The 24,161-nt window shown below is 53.8% G+C and overlaps 9 protein-coding genes across 9 annotated transcripts; 4 read left to right on the forward strand and 5 right to left on the reverse strand.

Annotated features, from left to right (window-relative positions):
* Window positions 1–1,106: 1,106 nt before the first annotated feature.
* Window positions 1,107–2,071, forward strand: MYCGRDRAFT_66328 (uncharacterized protein; the record flags this gene model as incomplete). The annotated part of the gene is made up of 3 exons (XM_003856323.1): window positions 1,107–1,613; window positions 1,669–1,964; window positions 2,017–2,071. The coding sequence occupies 3 exons, from the start codon at window positions 1,377–1,379 to the stop codon at window positions 2,069–2,071; spliced, it is 588 nt and encodes a 195-aa protein (XP_003856371.1).
* Window positions 2,072–2,928: 857 nt separating this feature from the next.
* Window positions 2,929–4,947, reverse strand: MYCGRDRAFT_53277 (uncharacterized protein; the record flags this gene model as incomplete). The annotated part of the gene is made up of 3 exons (XM_003857254.1): window positions 2,929–3,777; window positions 3,828–4,163; window positions 4,332–4,947. Coding segments are annotated over 3 exons (1,566 nt in total), but the record flags the coding sequence as incomplete, so codon positions are not given.
* A 236-nt stretch (window positions 4,948–5,183) lies between these two features.
* On the forward strand, window positions 5,184–6,590 carry MYCGRDRAFT_107300 (uncharacterized protein; the record flags this gene model as incomplete). The annotated part of the gene is made up of 1 exon (XM_003856324.1): window positions 5,184–6,590. One exon carries the CDS (start codon window positions 5,184–5,186, stop codon window positions 6,588–6,590), a length of 1,407 nt encoding a protein of 468 aa, XP_003856372.1.
* Window positions 6,591–7,266: 676 nt separating this feature from the next.
* MYCGRDRAFT_89528 (uncharacterized protein) lies at window positions 7,267–9,978 on the reverse strand (the record flags this gene model as incomplete). The annotated part of the gene is made up of 1 exon (XM_003857253.1): window positions 7,267–9,978. The coding sequence occupies one exon, from the start codon at window positions 9,976–9,978 to the stop codon at window positions 7,267–7,269; it is 2,712 nt and encodes a 903-aa protein (XP_003857301.1).
* A 1,781-nt stretch (window positions 9,979–11,759) lies between these two features.
* On the forward strand, window positions 11,760–14,173 carry MYCGRDRAFT_32808 (uncharacterized protein; the record flags this gene model as incomplete). The annotated part of the gene is made up of 4 exons (XM_003856325.1): window positions 11,760–12,131; window positions 12,273–12,407; window positions 12,464–13,243; window positions 13,460–14,173. The coding sequence occupies 4 exons, from the start codon at window positions 11,760–11,762 to the stop codon at window positions 14,171–14,173; spliced, it is 2,001 nt and encodes a 666-aa protein (XP_003856373.1).
* A 278-nt stretch (window positions 14,174–14,451) lies between these two features.
* Window positions 14,452–16,350, reverse strand: MYCGRDRAFT_35159 (uncharacterized protein; the record flags this gene model as incomplete). Its single annotated transcript, XM_003857252.1, has 1 exon — window positions 14,452–16,350. One exon carries the CDS (start codon window positions 16,348–16,350, stop codon window positions 14,452–14,454), a length of 1,899 nt encoding a protein of 632 aa, XP_003857300.1.
* Window positions 16,351–16,998: 648 nt separating this feature from the next.
* MYCGRDRAFT_66333 (uncharacterized protein) lies at window positions 16,999–18,003 on the reverse strand (the record flags this gene model as incomplete). Its single annotated transcript, XM_003857251.1, has 2 exons — window positions 16,999–17,682; window positions 17,736–18,003. 2 exons carry the CDS (start codon window positions 17,808–17,810, stop codon window positions 16,999–17,001), a joined length of 759 nt encoding a protein of 252 aa, XP_003857299.1.
* A 2,425-nt stretch (window positions 18,004–20,428) lies between these two features.
* Window positions 20,429–22,210, forward strand: MYCGRDRAFT_31898 (putative FRE ferric reductase-like transmembrane component; the record flags this gene model as incomplete). Its single annotated transcript, XM_003856326.1, has 1 exon — window positions 20,429–22,210. One exon carries the CDS (start codon window positions 20,429–20,431, stop codon window positions 22,208–22,210), a length of 1,782 nt encoding a protein of 593 aa, XP_003856374.1.
* A 531-nt stretch (window positions 22,211–22,741) lies between these two features.
* On the reverse strand, window positions 22,742–24,026 carry MYCGRDRAFT_102530 (uncharacterized protein; the record flags this gene model as incomplete). The annotated part of the gene is made up of 7 exons (XM_003857250.1): window positions 22,742–23,062; window positions 23,121–23,307; window positions 23,367–23,380; window positions 23,449–23,635; window positions 23,706–23,744; window positions 23,799–23,840; window positions 23,905–24,026. 7 exons carry the CDS (start codon window positions 23,937–23,939, stop codon window positions 22,814–22,816), a joined length of 753 nt encoding a protein of 250 aa, XP_003857298.1.
* Between the last annotated feature and the right edge of the window lie 135 nt (window positions 24,027–24,161).

Below are 24,161 nucleotides of genomic sequence, written 5' to 3' on the forward strand. Positions count from 1 at the left end.
TCCGCTTTAAGTCGATTAATATGTTCCTCTATCTCCCTTAAGGCGGCTATATACTCGCTAAAACGAGTAGGGCCTAAGCCTATATTTGTAGTAGTAGGTCGGCTTAGTTAAGTAGGAGTTCGGAAGGTAATATTAGCTCTAAGTAGAGCTAGGGGATCCGTCTAAGGATCTCCCTTAGGGAAGAGACGAGCAGTAATAGATAGTACCGCCCTTATATTACTACCTCGTTCCTTAATACGATTAAGTTTGTTAATTAGGCTTAGATAGCCTTCCCTATCTTCCTTAAGCCTTTCTCCTTTAGTAACTATTAGGTTTAAGTCGTAGGAGGAAGGAAGCTCTATAGTTCCTTTAGCTTAGCTAGTAACGGATATCTTATCTTAGTAGGATAGGTTGTTAATCGAACTAAATTAAGTTGCTGTTATTGTTGCTTCCGGTAACTTAAAGGGTTATAACTTCCTCCTTATAGTTCCTTAAGCGGCTAGGCAGCTCTAGCTATTGTTATATTTAAACATAGCGCGCTTTAAGTGTTTAGGTAACTAGCTTTAAGTGCGGTAATTCTATACTTTAAGTCTTAAACTTAAGGCAAAACGAGTTTTGCGTTAACGTTTAAGTAGAAGTTAGTAATCTAGCATATATAGCACTGCTAAGTAAATCGCTATATATAGGACCCCTAGCTATAGAAAACCTAGTGCTTCTAGTTAGGTATATAGTCTAAGTAGAAGGTCCGGTATAGTTTATAGGTTTAAGGAGGTCTTAAACTAAAGTTATTTTAAGCTAGTTTAATTAAATAGGCAATAAATCGAGCATCCGGCTAGCTCTAACCCTTAAGTAGCAGAGCTAGCCGGTAAGACGGCTAAGGAGCCGCCTTAAGTGCTCTTAGCTACTAGATAATTAAAAAGCGGAAAAGAATAATACCCATTTATAAGGGCGGAGGCCCTTAAGCTATATAGACTAACTAAAACGAGCGAGTTATATAATAATAACGAGCCTTTAAGTAAAACGGTGCCTAAGGCTTCAAGGGTTTAAGTAAACCTAAGCGAGGTTTTTGGTGTTTTTGAACAAGCTACACCTGGATGTGGATGACGGCCCTCCGCAGATGACGGCCCTCCGCAGTGCAGCCGCTGCCATTTGCCTTTAGTTCTCATGCTTTTTGCGCGGCCGATATCATCCTGAATTAGGGTGCAACGGAATGCGGCCATAAATAAGTGCCCAATACGTGATCGCGAACGACTCCTTCAAGGTGAGGTACCTTAAGCTTCGTCACTCCACAGAAAGTCCACGAGCTTCGACCGGACCTGGCTCCGACATAAGAGCGCAACAGAAACAACCAGGAACCGATCAACACAACCCAACCACAATTCGACCTTGCCGACATCATGGCCGAAGACCGTCCCGCCTCTCCGACTCCATCCGAACGAGCTGCCAAAGATAAGGAAGCTAAGCAGCGAGAGGATGAAGAGCAGGGCAAGCTTCCGTACAAATGGACGCAGACCATCAGCGACTTGGACATCACAGCACCGATTCCAGGAAACTTGAAAGGCAGAGACTTGGACGTGAAATTGTCAAAAATGAGCATCAAAGCAGGAATCAAGGGACAAGACCCTATCATCGAGGTACAAGACCACGCCCTCTCACAACCACCAGAACCTCGATTGACAACAGCCACAGGGCCCTCTCCCACATTCGATCGACCTCGATGAATCCGCCTGGACGCTCGAAACCACACCTTCAGGCGGGAAAGAACTCAATTTGCACCTCGAAAAAGTCAACAAGATGGAATGGTGGGCACATGTGGTGACTTCCGCGCCGAAAATCGACACGAGTAAGATCACGCCCGAGAACTCCAAGTTGAGTGATCTGGACGGCGAGACGAGGAGTATGGTCGAGAAGATGATGTTTGATCAGAGGCAGAAGGAGATGGGAAAGCCGAGCAGTGATGAGCAGAAGAAGTTGGACATGTTGAAGTACGCATGAACCCATGAATATATTTTGGATATGTGCTGACTCGATGGATAGGAAATTCCAGGAACAACACCCGGAGATGGACTTTTCGAACGCGAAGATGAGCTGAAGAGGGCCGGGAATACTACCGATGGTACGGAAGACTGCTCCAAGGACCTGAATGAGCTAGGACAGCTTGCTCTTTCTATCCTAGCGTCCCGCTCAGGTCAAGAACGCTGCCCAGCTGAAGATCTTTGAAGAATGCCGGCATCACACGAGCGATGGGAACCCGGCAAGCATAAGTCATGGCAAGCTGTCGGGGATGGTTGGTACACGAGCCGACGTTGTCCAAGCACACATAACGCAAAGCTTGAATATGCGGCTTGACTTGCGACAAAGGAGAGAGCTGCATGCGCCGAGGAGAAGGGACAACAGCATGATATCGTGCAACTCATCCCATCCTATATCCAGTACAAGTATCTTGCTGCAGTACTCGGCCGTCTATAAGGGCCCATTCGCATTAGGGTACGTCCAACCATATCCCCCATTCCCATGTCCGTCCATATCAGCATTGAAGTTCCCATATCCGTTCACGCCGCCATACCCAGTCCCATCAACTTTTGCCACTCCGTTTATTCCCGATTCCACACCAAGTCCGTTCCCGCCCATACCCACATTTGACATGACCGATACACCCATGTCCATTCCTTGTACGCCGCCCACCAGGGGATCGACGCTGCCAGATATGTCCTCCATGATCCGTTCCCAGTCCATCCACGATAGGTCGCCGCCTTGCAACGGCGAGAAGCCTTGGTAGCCACTCTGCAGTGGCATCGACATGTCCGGCAACGGAGGAGAAGGGACCTGCGCTTGCGAGACAGCCACAGGCGGACTCGTGTTCATAGCACCATTCCCGTTCGACACTGCCGCCGTGGTCGGTGCAGTAATCTTCCCCTTCGCCTGCTCCCCACCATCTCTGAACGCCGACGCTTTCCGATACAACTTCTCAATCGGCCTCCACAGCATCCCACTCCTCGTATCCGCCACATGTCCCCCGTTCAGCTCATACGCCCTCTCTACCAACTCCCACGCCTGACCCGCCAGCTCGGTGTCCCGGATAGAACACAACCCTGCCAAGCTCACCCCCAACGCATGCCATTGCACCCATACCATCCACCGCCAACCTTCAGCTTCCGGGTCGTCTTTGACGGCTTCGCTGTCGCGCATGGCGTTCACTGCGAGTTGAAGGACAAACGAGCTGTCGACGCGGGGTGGGATGGAGGAGACGTGTCTCTGTAAGGGACGCACGGCGCGAAGAATGGCAGAGGAAATCATGGTACGTCCGACGGCGTGGAGGAAGCGGTGAAAGGGATCGGCCGGATCGCAGTACCGGAAGTAGTTCTGATGAAAGTCTTTGCTGAGCTTTTGGGCGAGCTCGAGGCGTTGTTGCCAAGTTTCGCCGGTGGGACTGGTTTCGGAGAGGGAGAGACGCATGGTGAGGCTCGCGGCGGAGTGGCACATGAGGGTGAATGTCATGTCGCAGATTCCCGTGCGGGTGGGTATGGAGGTGGAATTCTCGTCGAAGTCTTCGTCGTTGCAGAGGGTTGGGCAAGGGGTGACGGTCGAGTCTGTATCGCAGAGCGGTTGGGTGCCGCGGTCCACGGAGGCGAACGTGTCTAGTACAAGGATGGTATGCCAGATCCTTCGTCGGACCTCCTTCGTGTATGGAGTGTGAGTCGGGATTTCGCGGTGCAAGCCAATGCCGTAAGCGATTCTTATTATCAGTCCGGTCAAGGTCCACGCGCGGCGAGAAAGATCTGACATGCGAGACGAAGCCTGAACACGAGGTTAGCTCTGGTGTTCGGGTAAAAGAACGAGATACATACAACGTAAATCACGGCCCCTGTTACAGTCGCCAGATCGTTGGTGTTGATGAAGTCTGCTTGTGATAGTGCCACATCGACATGTCTTCGGAACTGTGATTGTAGATCCGATTTGGGAATGCCGAATCGAGCCACACATTCTTGGTCTTGTATTGCTGACACCGCGGCGAACCAGATGGCGGCTTGAAGTACTCTATTGGCTGGCGCCTCATGTGGAAGACCCAGGTAAGAGCCGCCTTCGAGGAAGGCCTTGATAGTTGGTCGGTGGGTGGCTTTGAAGACAGTGTCCACATTTCGATGATAAATCTCGTGAAGCTCACGAGCCATTTGAGGACTGGGCTCTTGTAATGCGCCGGGCATTACGAAGATGGAGTTCGGCGGACAGACGATAAGATCGTGGGTGGGAGCAGTAGGATTGCCATTGGGAGCAGTCGGCGGACCGGGAGGTGTACCATCGGTCTCAACATCCGACTCCTCATCCTCCAGGGCGTCTCGCAACGACTGCACTTCGCCAGTGAGGGATTGCCAGAAGTCGCTCCCTATGTACTTTCCCAAAGCCGACGGGACAATGCTTGCAGTGTTGACCGAAGTCTCAGCCTCCTCGTCCTCGCGACGAGTGGCCTCATCTTGTGGTAGACCAGCATCTCCGCTCAGGCTCTCAACCAGAGACTCCAGCTTGGCGATTCGGTTACGAAGTTCAGAGTCGCCTGCCCTTTTCACATGTCGAGTCCGCGCTTTACGAGTACTTTGCGTACATGATAGGTTTGATCTCTGACACTGGCCGCAGCAAGGTGAAAGTCGATCGCATTTGATCTTCCTTCGTTGACAGGCTTGGCAGGCGAGGCGGGTGTGTTGTTGTTGCGGAGTTCCTGCGCCAGACGACTCCATGTCGGCAGTTTGCGAGGGCGACTACCTGTGGGGTCCAATGTGTCGCCGATCGCCGGCCAGAAGGCTCCGACTCCAGACGATTGTGTATTGTAACAGGTAGTTTTGGGTTTTGCTGGTTCAGCTTCAATTCATGTTGGTCCAGCTTTCTGTTTCGTGTCCTGGATTCATGAGAAACTGGTGTTTTTTCCTTCAGACGCCCACTTGTTCTTCCTTGATCATGAAAATTCTTTCCTGAGCTGACCAGGATACTCACTTTTCGCAATGTGATGTGATGACTCTGAGACTTTCTCGATCGAGGCTGACCTGTCACATCTCGCTTGAGCAAGCCCCAGAAAAGGCAAATAGTGTTTGCGGCAGGAGCGGGAGATCGACGACACCAGCGCGTCTCTAGCGGCATTGTCAGATGAACTGCCGTTCGTCTTGTTGTCTTGTACAACAACACGGCATTGAGTACCATCGTCCGCCGCGACAATGCCAGAAGCGATTGCCACCACCAAGCGCAAGTTTTACAAGGCCCTCGACGCGATCACGAATCCTTCGCAGTCTTCACTGAAGCAGTCTACAACGGCATCCTCGACTGCCAACGAGGGCACTCCCAGCAACAAGCGATCCTCCACAGTCGCCGCTGCCTTTGACGAGGCACGTGAGCGTGCACGAAAGAGAATACGACAGAGTACATCTACGACATCACTTTCCACACTCGACCAACGCGCAGCCGTCATCTCAATACCTCGCTCGAAGACAACAAAGGATACTCGACCACCACCAAACTTCGCACCATGGTCACAAGAGAGCTTCTTGGCGCGATTAAAGACTTTCAGCAGCGTTAGTCAATGGCATCCGAAGCCCGACGCCATCAATGAAGTGGAATGGGCGAAGCGAGGATGGGTATGCGTAGATCTGAATACCGTGTCATGCAAAGGAGGATGTGGCAAGAGAGTAGTAGTGAGCCTGGATAAGGAAAGAAAGGACACGCGCGGCAACGATGCAGAGGGAGACGACGAAGACGAGGACAACGATGAAGAGGCTGCGGCCTTCGAGCAGGCCCTTTCAGAACGCTATCGCTCTCAGATCATGTCCGGCCACGCCTTGTCCTGCATGTGGCATAAAGCGGGTTGTAAAGACGACATTTACCGTCTCCACATCGTGCGGCCCTCGATCTGGCAACCCGAACTACGAAATCGTTGTCAATCCCTCCGGAATATTCTTCCCTCTATACAAAACATCAAGACCCGACCACTCGATGATTCAAGCGACAAACTTCTCCGCGACCTCCCCAAGGACATCCTCGGTATCGACGCCACTCCCGACCCAAAAGCCTTTCAAATCGCCCTCCACGGCTGGCGCGGATCTTCCGAGTCCGGAACACAACTTCTCCACTGCGACGCGTGTTTCCAGCGGATTGGACTGTGGATGTACCAGCCAGACTACCATTCCGGCCGGCCAAACTCCGCAGCCTCCCATGCCGATGTCGAGGTTGAAGTCGAAGATGAAGAAGAAGATCAAACGACCATCGATCTGGTCGATATGCATCGCGATCATTGTCCCTGGCGGAGTGCCGACTCGCAAAGTGCAACGGGGAGTCTGGCTGGTTTAAACGCTGTTCAGATTCTCCACCGCGTCGTGTCGACTTGCGCACGAGATTTTCGGCGGAGATCGGAGGAGCACACCATGGTTATCGATGATTCATCGCAGAGGGATGAAGAGGACGATGAAAATGTCGCACCAGTGGTGACATCGAGGGAAGAGACTGAGAGGCAGGATAAAGAGCGAGAGTCGAAGCTTAGGAAGCTGAAGAACTTGTTCAATTTCCGGTCTAAGTCGAAGTTGGGAAAAGTATCGCTAGGGAATTCGGCGATAGGGAAGACGGTAGGATGAAAGGGAGGGATGACATTGCCAGACTTCATGACGAAATGACCACTGTCCGAGCATAACCATGTAGACAGTACGAGGATTTCCGCAGCGATAACGAACCAGGCAGGCATCCTAATCACTTACCATTCACATCCTTCTAGCATCACAGTCGCCGTCAGGCAATGCATAAACGAACACATCATGAACACGAAAACGAAGCTGAAGATGATACACCACAAACATCTAACTATCCAGGGAGTACAAAACCCAGCCCACCTTCATCCTTACTCAATCCCCAAAAGAATCAGAAAGAAAACCCAGTCCGAAGAAGAAGAAATCAAAGAGAAGCAGTCAACTCAAACCCACCCTCAGCCGAAGCCGAAAAGCTGGGAGTCAAAACCGCCATCCTCCACGTTCCCTCCTCTTTCTTTGAGGTTTCCTTTGCTCATTTCCAGGAGAGTTCGAAGAAAATTCTGACCGAGGACTCGGACCTAGCGTCCAGATGTTCGCGGCGCATTCGAAACAAATGTTCGATGTCGAATGTCGTAGGAGAAAGAAACAATCCAACCCAAAAAACCCAGTCGCACCCATGTGCCAAAGAAACGCCCGAACACTTCGCTTCCATGCCCCTCGCTCAAACGTACAACAAAACGACCGTCCTCACTCAATCCTCTTCACACCCTTCCCTGCTCCTCTCCGCTCAAAATCCACCACTGCTCCTCCTTGTCCTCTGCCCAACTTCACTGCCCATCAAGCTCTCGTCATCTCCACTCTCGCTGATGCCCTCCCAAGGCAACTCCTCACTCTCACTTCCCTCGTCATCCACGCTCTCCAAATCTGGCAGTCCCTCGACCTTGCTGCGGCTCTTGCGTCCGGACAGAGCGGGGCCCCATTCCTCGCCTCCTACCACACTGCTCTCCTCAGCGTCAACCGCATTCATGGTCTGCGGCTTGCGTCCTTCCAGCACGTCGTACAGTCCATACACCAGATCACACCGCTTCTCCAATAAATCCGTCAGTCTCTCCAATTCAGCCTTCAACTCTGCGCGACGGCGCCTACCCACAGCGGGGTCGTGGGCGTTGTACTTTCGATTCACCTTCTCGCGCGAGAGTTTGAGGTGGGTGACTTCGTCTGAGAGTTTCTTGATGACCTCTGCGAGGGCGAGGTCGGGGTCTTGAGATGGGCGGATAGTCGCTGTGGTGAGATCTGCCAATTCTTCGCGGGTTGAGACTGGCTTGGGAGTTGGGATGGCAGGGTGGACGGTGCAGCCGGTGCAGGTGGCCGGCTCGTGTGGAATATTCTTCGAGGTGATGGTGGTTTCGGTGAGGTTCTGGTGAAAGGTGATATCCGGGACGATGAAGGCCGAGGTCAAGTTGTTGGAAGGACCGCTTCGGCGACGGCGACGAGAGGTGTTACTGAGCGTGGAAGTGTCGCCTACTTCATCGACGTCTTCGGACTGCTGCTGTTGATCCGTATGGCTTTGGAAGTCGGAGGAATGAGGAGACTGCACACGTACGGTCTTCGAGATCTTGAGAATGTCTTCGAGCGTGCGAGCGGTCGCGGTATTGTTGGTGGATTCGATGTTCGGCATGTCCTTCATGGAGGACTTTCGCGGGATCGAGAGACGACCGGTGGACATCTTTGTGGTATCTTCCTTGTGCGTCGACGTCTTGCGGCGTGATGACAACTTCCCGTCACGGAGTTCCTGCTCGAGCTTCTTGCGCAGATCCACGTAGGCATCGAAGTCGAGTTCACTCAGCACAGTGAGGTCCTCCTCTACAGCCTCGACTGCTGTTTGAACGACAGTCTTGGCCGGGCGTGCCTTTCGATACACGTCAATGTCGGTCGTGGAGTCTCCTCCGCTGACTTCCATCTCCGCTGGAGCAGAGACGTGTCGCTTCGAAGTTGTGGTGGTGCTACGCTCCTCCTCCATCGAAGCTCCACGACGCTGAGACCTCGACCGAGAACGAGCGTTGCTCGAACGTCGTGGTTGCGCCTGCGCACGACGTGCCTCTCGAATCTCAGCCAGCGTGTTCTCTTTTATGTTCTGCATCTCGCGCTCAATTCGGCTTGTGATCTCACGAATCAATGCATCGTCGGTATGCTCGCTTTGCTTGCGGCGGTGGGTCTGCTCTGACGCTCCTGAAGTGGCTCTGCCTTCTTTCCGGCTGCGAATGCTGTTCTCTGCCATCCTTTCGTTGGAGATGATGTTCCACGGGCCATTCCCCGCCTCTCCCGCTCCTTCACCTTTCGACGCCGAATCCTTACGTCGAATGGTGGTTCTCTTCTCCACGCGGTCGAGTCGCTCAGAGTAGTCATTATTCGTTTCCCTGAGAGCATGGACTTCCTCACGCAATTGCTCATTCTCGGCCTCCAATTGAGCTTCGCTTGCTTTGAGCGCCTCATTCTCTTCAACGAGCTGCTCGTTCCTAGCGTATGCTGAACCAATGTGGACGACCAGAGCATCACGTTCCTTTGTGATGCGGCTCATAGCAGTATCGGACACATTCGTCTTGCGCTCAGAACGGTTCAGACGTTCCTGTAGAGCCTTCACTTCAGCCTGAAGTTTCGAGTGTTGTTCTGCATTGATCTCATTCTCCATGCCAACGCCACTGTCCGGACGTTTCCCCTGCATGTCCACACGGCTCCTCAAGTCCATCAGCTCATTCTCATAATCCTCCTCACGTTTCCGCGTATCGCTTCTCTCCGCTTCCAGCTGATTAATTCTATCCTTCAGCGTTTGCAAAGACGCATAGATCGCTCGCTCGTCTTCGGGGACCGCGATTCCTTGAACTGGCAGATGCTCTCTTGGCTGAGGCTTGAAAGATGCCGAAGCGAAGCGAGATCGTGAAGGACGCTTGACGGGGGTAGCATCTGTCCTCACGCCCGAGATGAGCTCGGCGATGTTCGGTACATTCGGTAGGGCGAATGACTGGTTGTTGGTGTATGTCACGGTCTGGGTCGTCTGCGTCGTCAAATTCCCGGTGGCCGTTCCATTGTTAAATTCAAGGCCGACGGGATGACTGTAGCGAATTGGGATGACGTTCGCGCGGGTGGATACATGGGGTGCACTGAATCTTCCTCTCGAAGCTTTACGTTCCTGGACTGGCTCATTCGCTGAAGTCGTCGCTCTTGCAGAATTGTCGGACACTGCGCGCTGTTTGGGGTTGCTTGTGCTCCTTTTCAGTCCATCATTCGCGCGTGCACTCTCAGTCGCGCGACGAATTGTAGCGTCCTTCCGGAGAAGACCTTCGGAATGGCGCTGTGCAGGTGCTTGGCGAGGAGGTTGTGCGGGAGAGAGATCGTACATGCTGTTGTCGTTGCCAAAATTGAAGAGCGCATTCGATGACCGATCATTGTCCTGCTCTTGTCGCGCAGCGCGCTTCACACCTCTTCCCAATTCAATAGACATGTCGCTGGAGTGTTCGGACGGCTCGGCGTATTGATCGTACTGGAGAGGCATTGAGAAGTCCTGTTGTTGCGGAGTGCTATGCAGAACGTTGTCCATACTGAATCCAGTCGCAGTCGTGAATACTTCGTTGTCGGCTGGGGAGCTCGCGCGGCTGTCGTCGTTCTGGTGGAAGTTTTTGTTGACGAAGCGGCTGCTGTTGCGAGGTCGAGAGGCTTGCGCCATTGTGGTCGCAGCGCGTTGACGGCGAGGGTATGGTATGCCGCAAAGAACTGCCGGAATGTGCGCTGCTGTGTTATTATCACTGTACTTTGCACTGTTTCTTGTGTTGCAATTCGATTTGGCGGTTGTAGCGCAACGTTCGCATTGGTGGTGATATCTTTTGAGAAGCAGCGATCTGAGCGTGGTCTGGGAGTCGCGTCAACAAGTAAACAGAGACGGCGGCCCGTTCCGTCGGATGAGCTTTTGAAGAGATCAGCCCAGCTAGCCCATCCTCCACTCCACCTCACTCTGATGATGGGTACAGTGTGTCCCACCATTGCATTGGAGCTCCTCGATTCGATGGCCAGTATTCGCAATGCCTCCATCTGGCAGCTGGACGAATGCGACGTGTCGACTTCCTCGAACGCACGACCTGCCACCTCCTTCACAACTTCATCACATTTCTCGTGCATGATGGTCGCACAGCGATGTTCGCGCTGCAGACGGCTCTTCTCCTACTCGCCAGTATCGACAAGGAGTCCTGGATTGTGCATTTGGCGATCCACATCAACGTCGACCTCACGCTGCTCGACGACCTCGTCCGACACTCTCTGTGAGCTTGCCCGCCGAATTGTCCTCCATTATTGTGAATCAAACGTGAAGGATGCGTCTTTCACGATACCAGACGTGAGTTTCGTCTTGCCGCCTATGCCCCACTGCTGGATCTTGTCACAGAGCTGCTCATTGTGAACGGAAGCTGACGACTGAAGTGAAGTGTTCGCCGACATGGCTCTGGTAAACTGTCGCCGTGACCGTTCATATCCGTTTTGGACAAGTCCCTCGTCCTGTCAGTGAGACGTGCAAGTTGGCAAGCACTTTCTTCTTCCACGTCAAGGTCTGTGAACGCTCATTTCTCATGTCGCTGTCTTCTCATCTTAAATAGAGCCCTCTGTCGCCAGTGCAACCGTCTTCCCTTCTCTTCACCACGAGCAACGTCTTCTTTTCGTCGTATTCCTCGATGCTTCTATGAGTTTGTCCCTTCACCTTGGCCACCAAGCTCATATCTCTGTCAAAAACTTCATTCGACGTGACCACCTCACTTCTCGGAACTTCACTTGGTACGTTGCGCCATTACTTCACCTCTTCTGCTTCACTCTGTTGCTGCGTTTGTCGAAGTACGTCATCACCTCACCTGCTGATCTCGCCGTTTGCGCAGTGCTTCACTCTCAGACGACCATCTGTTTTCTTCTTCATCTGCACCTCTTCCCCTTTCCTCCACTTCCAATTCAACCTCCACTTTCACACCACCCAGCTTCATGGCTCCTGTCAAGCGGGAACTAGGTCTCACCAAGCCCGGACCTTCGCGCACCACCCGAAATAGAGACAGCATCCCCATTCGAGCTCCGAGCCTCGCTCCGACCGTCACCGCGCCGAACAGTCCTGGCAGTGAAAACCACCCTACTCGATTCTCCTCCTCTGCGCTCAACGACCCCGCAGCACTTTCTTCGAACGACATCGACGCGGCTGCGAGCTCGAGTTCCGACACGATGGCCAACGACCGCGACCGCGACAACGATGTCGACATGACCGGTGAGGCGAGTGGGACGCCGCAGGACGCAATGCAAGTACTTGCCGGCAAGAGTGGACAGTTGATCCAGGGCATGCAGAAGCTCTCCAGTTTGAGCATTGATGCTGCCGTGCCCTCCCTACCAAAGTTCATCGTTGTTGGAGACCAGTCCGCTGGCAAATCGAGTATGGTGGAGGGCCTGGGCGACATCAAGCTGCCCCGTGGTCAAGGAACCTGCACGCGCGTCCCGACCCATATCACGACCACGTCCGCTGTCTGGAACAATGCTGCTTGGACTGCGAAGATCTCGCTCCACCGCTCCTACGTCTTCGCTCCCAGCTCGCGTGGAAAGTATGCCAAGTGGGCTGAGCTTGGTCAGCTTGAAGTTGTTCCCTTCGCAACAATTTTCGACAAGGACCACTTGGAAGTTGCCCTTCGCCGTGCTCAGCTTGCTCTCCTCAATCCTAAACAAGATCCCGAGTCCTTCAGCAACTTGGATTCCGCCAAAATCCCGGGCCACGAGCTTCAGATCGGCTTCTCCCCAAACGTGATCAGTTTGGAGATCGCAGCACTGGGGTTGCCAGAGTTGTCGTTCTACGACCTTCCGGGTGCCATCAATACCACACCGAGCGAGAAAGACAGCTACCTCGTCGTCTTTGTGGAGGTGAGAATACTGTCCCCACCACTTCTCGCCACGAATAGTACTAACCGAGAAACTAGAGGCTCCTCACTACATACATGAGCGACGAAAAGGCTTTGATCCTTCTTGCGTGTCCTGCCAATCAGGACATGGAAAACTCCACCGCCAACAGGTACCTGCGGAAATGCAAAGCCGAGAAACGCACTATCGGAGTCCTTACTAAACCGGACCTAATGGAGGGGACTCAGTTCAAAGTGGACACGGTCAAAGCGATGCTGAATGGAGAGCTGTACCCTCTCGGCTACGGTTGGTTCATCGCCAAGCAGCTGTCACACGATGACATTGTCGATGGTGTCGATCACGCACAGGCTCGTGAGATGGAGAAACACTACTTCAACTCCTGGCCATGGAATGATCAACTTGTGGAGTTTGCCGAGCGCTTCGGAATTGTCAACCTTCAGCAAGCTCTCTCCCGGACCTTGACGCAACACATTTTGGACGCTTTACCAGGAATCGTCAACAGCGTTAATAGCCGTCTTCAGGCTGTGAAGAAGACTCTGTCCGCTTTCCCAGAGCGGAGCGCCGATCCTGGCATCGTGGTCAACACGGAGATCTACAAGCTGTACACCAATGTCAAAGACGAGCTTTCCGCAGAGACTACGAGCACCTACCGGGAGGAATATCGACAGATTCTCGGTGAAGTTCGCACCAAGTTCAAGGAAGTCCGTCCGTGTGTCGATATCACTACCCCGGGCGTCGCGCAACCCATTGATCGATCCGAGTCGGTTGTCGTCTTGTCGTCAGAGGACGAGGACGAGGAAGAGTCACCCAGCAAGCGTTCCAAGACCAACAATGGCAGCGTAGCCACTCCGAGCAACAAGCGCCAACGCACGCCTGCCGCCCGGACACCAGTCTCGAACTCCCGTCAGCCAAAGCTGGAGCCTGCCGAGCTGCTTCGGCAACCGGTGCGCACGGTGTTCAAGCTGGATCAGGTCCAACACGAGTACGACTCCGCTCCCGGCGCAGACATTGCTGGCGAGACCTCATCCGTTGTGGACCAGAAGCTCTGCCTGCAGCCCCTCCCCGAGTGGTACCACGTTGCTGAGTTCATGCTCACCAAGATCGAGACCGCAGTCCGTCGTATGCTCGCCTCCACTCTCCAAGCCTCACTCGGCCATCTCTCGGCCACCCTGCTGTACAAAGCTGCCCGCCAGACACTGCTCACCCTGTTCAAACGCCTAGCAAATGAGCAGCGTCAGGCCTTCCAGCATCGCATCGACATCGAGACTAGTCGCGCTGTGACCGTCAACAAAGCCGCGCTCGGCTCTGCCAAGTCCGCCGAGCTCGCTCGCCTGCAAGCTTCTCGCCGCGAACACCGAATGCGAGAGTACTACCACATCATCGAGAGTCGCGGCCTCAAATTGCCGACGCAAGAAGTCATGAAGAAGAACGCCCACGATCCGGACTGGATCTCCAAGAACCTCGGCTTCGACGAGTACGAGCGCGAGATCAATGCTTTGGTCCTGCCCCTCGCTTACTACGACATTGCTTCGGCTTCGCTCTTGGACACGCTCGCAAAGCAGGTCGACTTCGAGTTGATCGGTGGCTACAGGAAGGAGTTGCTGCCGCGCTTGCTGGAGGACTTGAAGGTCACTGACAAAGCTCACTGCGAGACTTTGCTGGCTGAGAGCGAGGCGAGTGAGAGACAGAGAGTTTCGCTGGAGAACGAGATGGGCAAGTTGGAGAAGGCCGTGACGGAGTTGAGCAGTCTGCCTGATGTCCATGGTTGAGGCTTGCTCAGAAAGATCAGAATGAGAACGATTGCGAAATCTGGGGTGAGGTCGGAGAATTGCCCATGGTCCACGGAAGAATGAGATGGAACTCAAGATCAGGACCGCTTCGGCAAAAGGAAGCAGCAGGAAAGGCACGGGCGTCGAAATTGGGAATGAAGAGTTCACAGGCAATCGAACGCATCACGAAAGCAACAGGGAACAGAAAGAGTTGGCACATGACTAATTGTTATGGGACGCAAGTTCTAAACAGATGTACTGTACTACCACCTTTCTTTCTAGAAATTGAAGTCCTCAAAAATCACTTCCTTTCCGTCTCGGTGACCGACCCATTCTTCCACCAGTTTTCTCATCGGCAGTGGCATGCATAGAAAGTGTCTCTTCGCGTTGCTGTGATTTCCCAGCAAGTCCACGTCCTCCTTCGTCATTCTCCTCCGATACACTTCTGCGCCTGTAAGCTCGATCTTTGCAATACCCTTTTCTGCCGAGTCTTCTTGTTTCTTCTCGTCAACTCCACCGCCTGTAGTCACGAACAGCTTAACCGCCTTGCTCAGCTCTGGCTTCTTATCCAGAACATCCCTCACCAGACCGAGGTCAGCTTCCCTTACAGTCCACAACACCTCCAACCTCTCCAGGTCCAACTTGTTCAGACTGGGTAACAGCGGCGTTATTCCCACACCAGCCGCGACGAACGCGACCACCTCCTCATCCTTCTGCTCAACCCCGAATTCCCCTCCGAAACCTAGCACATTGACCTCCAACTCCCCTCTCGACCTTACCGACTCGCCATCATGTTTGAACAAAAACTCCGTCACGACGCCCACCTTGCGGATCGTCATCTCAAACTCGTCCTTCGGTAGAGATGAGGCCGGCGCACTGGAGACCGTGAATGTCCTCACCCAATCCTCATTCAGACTCCTCGGATCGTCGTCTCGCATATGTGAGTATCCGACGTCCAGATCCTTCGAGAAGTCCACCGTGACATACTGCCCTGGTCGGTGGACGGGCAGCTCTTGTCCCGAGCGGCTGTGTAACTTGAAGCGGAAGCGAGAGATGGTGGGCGTGAGGACAGTCTGAGAGAGTAACCTGGCAGTGAGTTCTATCTCGCTTGTGCTGCTAGGAGTAGTGGTTGGTTTCTCCGACGCGAGATGCCGGACGACGGGATTATACGGGCTGCGTTTTCCTTCGGTGCCGCGGAAGGTCAGAGTGGACTTGACGAAGCGGCATTCCGTGACCGTAAGTTTGACGGCAAGTTTGGTGCCAGGAAGCACGCCGCTTGCGTCTTTGCCGACGAGGATTTCGGTGTTGCCGGTAAGATAGAGCATGTCTCCTGTTTCGAAGTCGGGGATGCAGAGTCCTGCTACCGGATTGACCGAGAGGTTGCCAAGGGTTTGATAGAGCCGATTGCCGGAGTACTCTGGCCAGACGAGAACGGCACCTGCAGCATCCGAGCAAGAAGGAGAGTTGGATGCGAGACGTAGAAATCCGGGAGGGCCGCCGCGGTGGTTGGTATCCATATCCAGGGCATGCTGCGAGCTCGAAACAAAGAATAGGTCGGCGCGAGCTAGCAGATCTACAGCCTCATCCGGTATATACGATATCGGCTCCGATGAACCAGCAGGAAGCACGCGTTCCGGCCTCGAGACCGCTAGACTGACAGCCTTGGAGTTGAGATACTTCGGGCAATTCCCCAGACTCTGCTCGACCTTCAATACCAACTGCATACCCGCCACTTCACCCTCCCCTTCCTCCTTCTCCCGCGACAGAGCACCAGCGACCATCCTTCCAAAGAACTTGGTCCGCTTCCTCGTCTCCAAGTCGATCGTCAGTCCACTTACCATCCTCCCGTCCCCTTCCTCCCTTACGACCTCGCCCTTCCCTTCTTTCCCAACCAGTTCCTCCACCACCGGATCCCACTTCCCTGGTACCGCTGTCCGGATGCCAAGAATACCGCCACCGAGCGGTTGACTCAGACCTTTCTGTCCGCCGAGGAGGGTTGTCCAAGGCCGAGAACGAGAGTCGAGGGTTCCGAGTGCGATCAAAGGGACGACAGGGAGATGGTGGGAGAGTTGAGGGGAGAGAGCCGGGACAGTAGGGTTGTCTTGCGAGGGGATGGAGAGGAGAGCGTGTAGGGTCTCTTCGCCTTTGTGCCATGGAAGGGCTTGAAAGAAGGCCATTATGGTCGACGTAGCCTCGGTCTCAGAAGAACGGGAGTCAATGCGTGTGGAGTGCTTGTGGAGCTTTCGTACTTTGAGGTTGGTCGCGAAGTCTTGCTTGATGGACTTAAAGGACGACCACTGGAGAGTCGATGTCTTGTACTTTGGCTTCTCCTACCACGTCATGGCGCGATAATGAGCATCGTCTAACTTATCCAAGCTGCAAGACGGCGAGGATGTCTGGCCATATCATCTCTTACCAAGCAGTTTACAGCGAAGGATTCACCTATGACATTGACATGGCGTGCCGTCGGCTAATGGAAGGGTATAGCTTCTGCTTACATACACTGAACCACTATTCTCAGACCGGAAGTGAGCTGAGCAGCATGTGACAGTGGACGATCATTGGGAGAAGCTGGGAATATCGACGTGACGTTGGTGGAAGAGAGTGGAACGATAGGAGGGAGGTGTTGCGTGTAAGCAGCTGCACAATCGCATTGTCACTCCGCTCTAAGCATTCCAGCAACGCCACTCTCCTCGAAATCAGCCGAACTCGTTCAAGTCTCTTCTGAGCAGCGGGAATCTGTAGACTTCAACACTTGCCGTTCTTGTCCGCTACTCCTCGTGTCAGATCCTCCTGGACAAGCCAAAGTCGCATTCTCATCTCTATCAACAAGCACATCCCTCCTTCGCTCCACTATCCTTCGCATTCAAATTAACCCGATTCGCATCTCCGCCTGCCGCACCACTTCCGAGCGCCGCCTGCGTCGCTCCACCTCCGCCTGTAGCTCCCGCTCTTGCACCCTTCAGACTAGCCTCGGGAATCGCATTTGCAATCGCCGTGAACACCTCGCTCACGTTCTCGCCAGTCTTTGCGCTCGTTTCGAAGAACAGCAGTCCCTCTTCATCCGCATACCGTTTCGCCTCGGCTTTGGAGACCTTCCTCGCTGCAGCATCCACATCTTCGCCCTCCGGCGTATCCTCTCCCTCTGTATCCGCCTCCCCTGTGCTGTTCTCACCGCCTTCACCATCCTCTTCACACAGATCCAGTTTATTCCCCACCAGCGCAATCACAATTCCCGGACTCGCCTGCCTTTGCAACTCCGCTACCCAATGCCTCGCCTTGACCAAACTGCTGGCTTTCGTGATATCGTATACGACCAGGGCCGCTTGGGCGTTGCGGTAGTACATGGGCGCGAGGGAAGCGAAACGCTCCTGGCCGGCTGTATCCCAGATTTCAAATTTAATGATGCGGTTGGGGAGGGTACATTTTTGCGTGAGGAAGGCGGCGCCGATGGTGGGTTCTTTGTTGGGTTGAAAAGCGTTCGAAACGAAGCGAAGGACGAGGGAGGACTGCGGTGAGGGTCAGTTTGTGTGAGGAATGGATGGCAGGGGAGGATGGGTACCTTTCCCACGGCAGCTTCGCCGAGAAGGACGAGCTTTACGCTGCTGCTGGGTTTTGGAGCTGAGGCGTCGGCCATTGTGGATTGTGCTGAGATGGGTGAGGTAGTAGAGGAGGTGTTCGCGGTGGCGCGGAGAGCACGGCCGAGATTGTATTCGGACAGTTTGGCGGTGGTGTCGCTCGTGAGTGTGTTCAGATGGAGCGGTTTCTCGGTGAATTGAATTTGTTGTGCTGTTGCTAGTTCGCAGGTGTTGAATGAGAAGTTGTTTCAAGCTGCTTGCTGTCGCCTTGGAGAAGGTCGGTGACGAAGCCACGAAGCCCCCGACGATCCGACAAATCCGGCGTAGGACAAGTGCAGCCTGAGGCAGGAGCTGTGTGGGAGCTTCTTATGGGAGCTTCTTATGGGAGCTTCTTACAGTGCCTTCCACTCTACCTTGTTAACGACTACACTTTCGTAGCCCATTATTATCCTCAAAGCAAACGACAATAGCACTGTCCAGATCTTCTGGGACAACGACAACAGGGCCAAGATAGAAGATCGCTCCTAGCCCTTTGACCCTTCCTGACGTACGAGCTGGCATACATTCACTCACTATTCAAAGATCTTGAGGACCACATCTCCACGATCATCCCATTCTCTCGGAAATCAGCTCGTCGTGCTCGAAGCACGTACACGTGGCGATCCAGTCCCTTCACGAGAACGAGGCCTGGTCATCGTCATGCACGCTCCCTTCCATGCTTGTACCACACCCACGAGAACCGGTAGCGAAGAGTTTCAAGACCCGTTGCCTGTCAGCACCGTCACTCCTGTCACATTGACCTGTCTATTCGAATCTGGTTGGCTTGTCAGCTCTCGACCAGCTTCTGCACGAGGTAAGGTAACGAAGTCTAGACTTGTTGCAGCCCATTGTGTGCGGATTGGCGCGGTGATGTATATGTCGTACACTGTGCACAATGCTCCTGACTCCTGAGGCCGGGTTGCCTTGCCTCGTGGCCGTTTCATATCGTGTTCGCTCTTCCGAGTTTGGGGATCTCGCCTTGCAGGGAGGGCTGGTCGTTGAGGAGTCCTGATGATGCTGTACCTGCGACGACTCACGAGCGATTGCTCGATTTGTGATCGAGGACTAGATTCGATTGCCTTGCTTCAATCTGTGACTGCGATATGGATGGCCTGGTTTCGCGTTGGCGATCGAGATTGACCATGATTGTCAACTCGTCCATCTTGTCCGGGCTGACCTCATTTCCGTTCATTAGCCATGGTGACTTACGAAGCACAACTTCCTCGCTGCAGCTCAAATGTCCATGGGTCTGTGCGAACCATTCGTCTGGTTGGAGCGATGGCGTATACCCATGCCCTTTTGTCAGAGATCCATGCATTGAGGATCGGATTGGTTGTGCGCGACATAAATCGCAACGAATTGAGTACTCCTCATAGCGAAAGCAGGCAAAAGGTCTAGACGTCCAGCTGTCAGTCTGCAACCGCCCGAAGATTGATTACACTAGGTGAGACTCTCAAACATCAAAGGCGGGAGTGAAGCATGGCGATATGCTGGTCGGAAGCTTTTGACCCGGTCAGTCGATCGGAATGGCATGATTGGACACGAAGTGCCTATCCCAGTCGATGGATCTCGGAGGTGGGTTCCCAAGTTCGGTTAGAGTTTCACCGTGCAAAGCCAATCACGACGGCAAAGAACGACGACTGGAAGCTTGACTACGGCGTCTAAACTCGAAATGTATGAAGGCGACCTCCTGAGTGCTTGGAAGGAGGTTGCAATTGATGGACGTTGGCGAGTCTGTTGGCGATTGATGGTGAGGCTTCCGAGGCGGTCTCAGCACGGCGCCAAAGGGGGAGAGAGGATGGATCGAGGCGAGAAGGAGGTTGATGGTCGTGAAGCATGGCGATGGCATGATCCAGGGCGGTGAACGGGCGTGCCTGCATTCGAATCAGGAACAGGAACAGGAACATGCATCGAAGCGGGGAGCAAATCAAGACGATGGATCGAGGAAGCAGAGGTGACGATCGTCGACTTGGCACTAATCTCGCGTGCTCTTCAAGCGTTTCGACTTGGTCGGGCGACCCACTTACTCCCGCCCGTCCTCTCGCGTCCCATCTTTCTTGCGACGACCAAACATCCCATCTGCACTTCCATTCCACCACCACCACCACGTTGCTGACACCACACCTCCCCGACGGACCGCCCAACCAGACGACGAACGCCCACACTCTCTTTGATACACCCTCTTCGCCTCACGCTCTTTACACGGGACACGACTCGTTCATTATCAATCCTCGATTCCTCCTCCTTTCGCGCGCCGGTCTGGAATCCGCTTCATCAATCAACAACTCTGCAATCCTCTTCAGCTGCACGGCACGGACGACCACACCGAGCGCTCACTTCTTACCGACATATCATCGACTTCACCACATGTGCTTCTCCGATCCCTCGATGCTGGTTTGACACCTGCAGCCAAACACGAACAACATCATCATCATCACAATCGTTTGACATCATCCCTCGTGCCGGTCACGAACGCCGCATTCACTGCATTTCGATCCGATCTGGAACCTTGTGACCTCGGTCATTCCACGATCGCATCACAAGCGAACCACCCCCTTGGCTCGCTTCATCGAGCTCACGACACATCATGTCCTCACAAACAAGGCTGCTATCGGCAGCTATCCTCCCATCACTCGCAATGGCAGCAGGTGCTTATAAAAAATCGCCCGCCGAAGAGGCGGCGGAGCGTGCGGCGGAAGAAGTCAACAACAAGATGCTCAAATATACAGCCATCACCTGGGCCGCCGTCATATTATGCCTGCTCTTCTACCGATGGGCCATCTACTTCCTCCAACATATCCGTCAACTAGCCAATCTCAACCACGGCACATCCTCCGATGGACGACAACGATATTTCAGCATCCCCGATTCCAATTGGGCCAAGATCAAGCGACATCTCATCGTTGCGCCTCTCTTCAACCGCCGACACAATCGCGAATTCCGCCTATCCGCAGCCATCAATGTCGGAACTTTGCCCGGGCGCATGCAGACTCTCTGGCTGGCCGGATACTTTGCTCTCAACATCACCTTCACCGTCTGGAATATCAACTGGAGCGATGGGAAGGAATTCCGGTCTCAAGGACTGTCAAGAAGCGGCATTCTTGCCGTCCTCAACATGATCCCTCTGTTTGTCCTAGCCGGGCGAAACAACCCTCTCATCTGGCTGCTCGGAATCTCATTCGACAACTACAATCTGATCCACCGCTGGTGTGGCCGGATTGTCGTTGTCGAGGCCGTTGCTCACACTGCCTTCTGGATGTCAGGCAAGCTTATCACGTTGGGTGCCGACAAGGGCTGGGCGGCCATGGGCGAGTCCATGTCTCCCGCCCACGGCGACTTTATCTTCAGCGGCACCGTCGGGTTTGCCGCCTTTTCCCTGCTGCTCCTGCAATCGCCTTCCATTGTGCGGCATGCTTTCTACGAAATCTTCCTCCACGTTCACATCCTCCTCGCCTTGACCGCTGTCGTCGCCGTGTGGATTCATCTCAAGGAGAAAGCCGCTCAGACCCTACTCCTTGGCGCCGTAATCTGCTGGGCATTGGAACGTCTGATGCGCGTATACCTCCTCGTCCGCAACAACTTCTCCAAACGTGGCGTCACCAAAGCCGAGATTGAAGCCCTCCCCGGCGATGCTCTTCGCGTCACTCTCCGCACTTCCCGCCCTTGGAAGTTTCGACCTGGCCAACACATCTACCTCTACATTCCTTCCATCGGGATGTGGACGTCCCACCCTTTCTCCCTGGCCTGGTCTGAGGAATCGTCCAACGTGTCCGGCGAGAAGGATCTTCCCATATCCCGCCAAGACATCTTCGCCGCTTCCACAAAATCCACCTCCCTCATCATCCGACGCCGAACCGGCTTTACCAATACCCTATACCGCAAAGCCGAAGCCGCCTCCACGGTTGGACCACTCCAAACGACCGCTTTCGTCGAAGGGCCGTATGGCAACCAATCCTTCCAGTCATATGGTACCGTCATGCTCTTCGCCGCCGGCGTGGGCATTACGCATCAAGTCCCTCACGTCCGGGATCTCGTCGCAGCGTACGCCAACGGCACCGCTGCAACACGTAAAGTCGTACTCGTCTGGATCATCCAATCGCCCGAACATCTGGAATGGATTCGACCGTGGATGACCCAAATCCTCGGCATGGAGAAACGCCGCGACATTCTCAAAATCCTGCTCTTCGTCACACGACCGCGGAGTACCAAGGAAATCCACTCTCCTAGTGCGAGCGTGCAGATGTTTCCTGGAAAGCCGGATGTGTCTGCGCTGATTGCCAAGGAGCAGGAGCGGCAGGTGGGTGCGATGGCGATCAGTGTCTGTGGTACTGGAGGGTTGAGCGATGATGTGAGGAAAGGAGCGAGGGAGAGAATGGCAGAGACGGAGATTGATTTCTTTGAGGAGGCTTTCAGTTGGTGATTGATGACGCTCCGAGGGAGTGGACGTTATGACGACACACAATTTTTCTTTCTCATGGGCATGCGTAATGGCGCTTACATTTTACGAATGGGTGGTTACACTTTTTCCTCCTTGGACTTGGAACTCGGAGCTATACTTCTTCCGCCTCTCTTCCTTGGTGAAAAGACGGCTTTTTGTCTCGAAGGCATTTTTGGACGATGCGAGAAGGAAGAAAGAAAGCCAGCCAGATCTGCGCAGCGAGCAGAATATCTTCAGCGCAAGTACAGAGCTGAGCACAGCTGGGAGAAGGCAAAGAGGGGAATGAACGAGGAGAATGACGGCATTTTGGAGAGAAGAAAGATAGAGGCACGCGCGGAAATACACGCTGTCCGAGGAACCAAGCAGAGATGGCGTATGTGCCCAGAGATATGGCGGCAGAGAGAGGCGGAAGTGGAGAACAGACTCCTTCCAACACAAACGGGAGGGATATTTGCGAAGCGTCTATAGCAGGCGAGCGATTAAGCGGATTGGAAATCAAAAGCTATACTTCTCATGTGATCTTGGGACCATTGTTTCCTTTTCAATCCAGCTATCCCACCTCCACAAGTTCCCATCTCAACCCATCTACTTCCTCTCGGCCTCAGCCTTCATGCTCGCCTGAATCCAGTCCCTCGCCGCGTTGGCTTTCTTCTCCACCGCGGCCGGATCATTCAGCAGCTCCTTGAGCTTGTACTTCTCCGGCACGTCCGCGCCCTTTTGCACCGCTTCACGCTCGTACACGCGCTTCTCCCAAGCTTCCAGAGTGGGAAACTCGGACGTGTCGATGCCGGCCCAGGGTCCGGCGGAGATCCAGCCCCAGTGGGCGATGTCCGCCTGGCAATGATATTAGAGATATGGGTGGAGGAGAGCAGGCGATGTGTTGGAGACTTACGATGGTGAGTTTGTCGCCGACGAGGAATTTGCTGCCGGTATCGGAGAGGTGCTTGTCCAGCACGCCGTAGAGGCGTCGAGTCTCGTTCTGGTAGCGGTTGATGCCGTATTCGATCTTCTCCGGGGCGTAGCGGAAGAAGTGGTTGGCTTGGCCTTGCATTGGGCCTTGGCTGGCGTTCTGGAAGAAGCTGTGGGGTGTCAGGAGGGTTTGTCCCGCGATGCAAGTAGGCGAGGAGGCCATTCTTACAGCCAGTTCGTCATCTTCATCCAAATATCGTCAGCAACCAGTACGATTCGCTGGCGGTGAGATTTAGCGAGAACTTTCTCACCTCAATGTACTCCCTCGTTCCCTTGGGATAGCTGATCTTGTACTCGGTATCGTAGCGATCAACGAGATACTGCATGATGCTGCCGCTCTCGAACAGGCGGATCGGTTTGCCGTCCGTGAATGTATCTGTCACAGCGGGAATGCGGCCATTGGGATTGATCTCGAGGAACCATGGCTCCTTCTGGGTGCTATTCACGGGAGGAGAGATGATGTGAGCTGGCTGGATCGATACACTGAGCGATGGACAGCATGGCTTACTTCTTGGAGATGTCGATCTTGGTGTGCTCGTATTTGAGACTCGAGGTCGTTGTCAACGGAGCATATCTCGGGCACGATACTCGGAGGACTCACCCCAATTCTTCGAGAGTGATGGAGACCTTGATGCCGTTCGGCCTGGGTGACGAGGTCTGGTCAGTCTGCCATGTCTTTCCATGCGGAGAAACATGAGGATGCATACGTCTGAGTAGTGTAGAGGTGGATGTTGGAAGACATGATTGAAGGAGGTCGGTGTGTCTACCTGATGGCTGGTCTTTGGTTCAGCGAGTTTGTCTATATAAGGATAAGATAGGAAGTAGAAGAGCGTGAGAACGAAGATGTCTTGATTTCCAATCCATGTGCACGTTCTACGGCGGTAGCGACTGACGTCTTTCGACGTGGGGAGAGCACGACTCCTAAACGTCGGGTAGTCAATGTCTAAACGTCGGGTAATGTCGT

Source organism: Zymoseptoria tritici, chromosome 1 (assembly GCF_000219625.1).
Source record: "Zymoseptoria tritici IPO323 chromosome 1, whole genome shotgun sequence".
NCBI lineage: Eukaryota > Fungi > Ascomycota > Dothideomycetes > Mycosphaerellales > Mycosphaerellaceae > Zymoseptoria > Zymoseptoria tritici.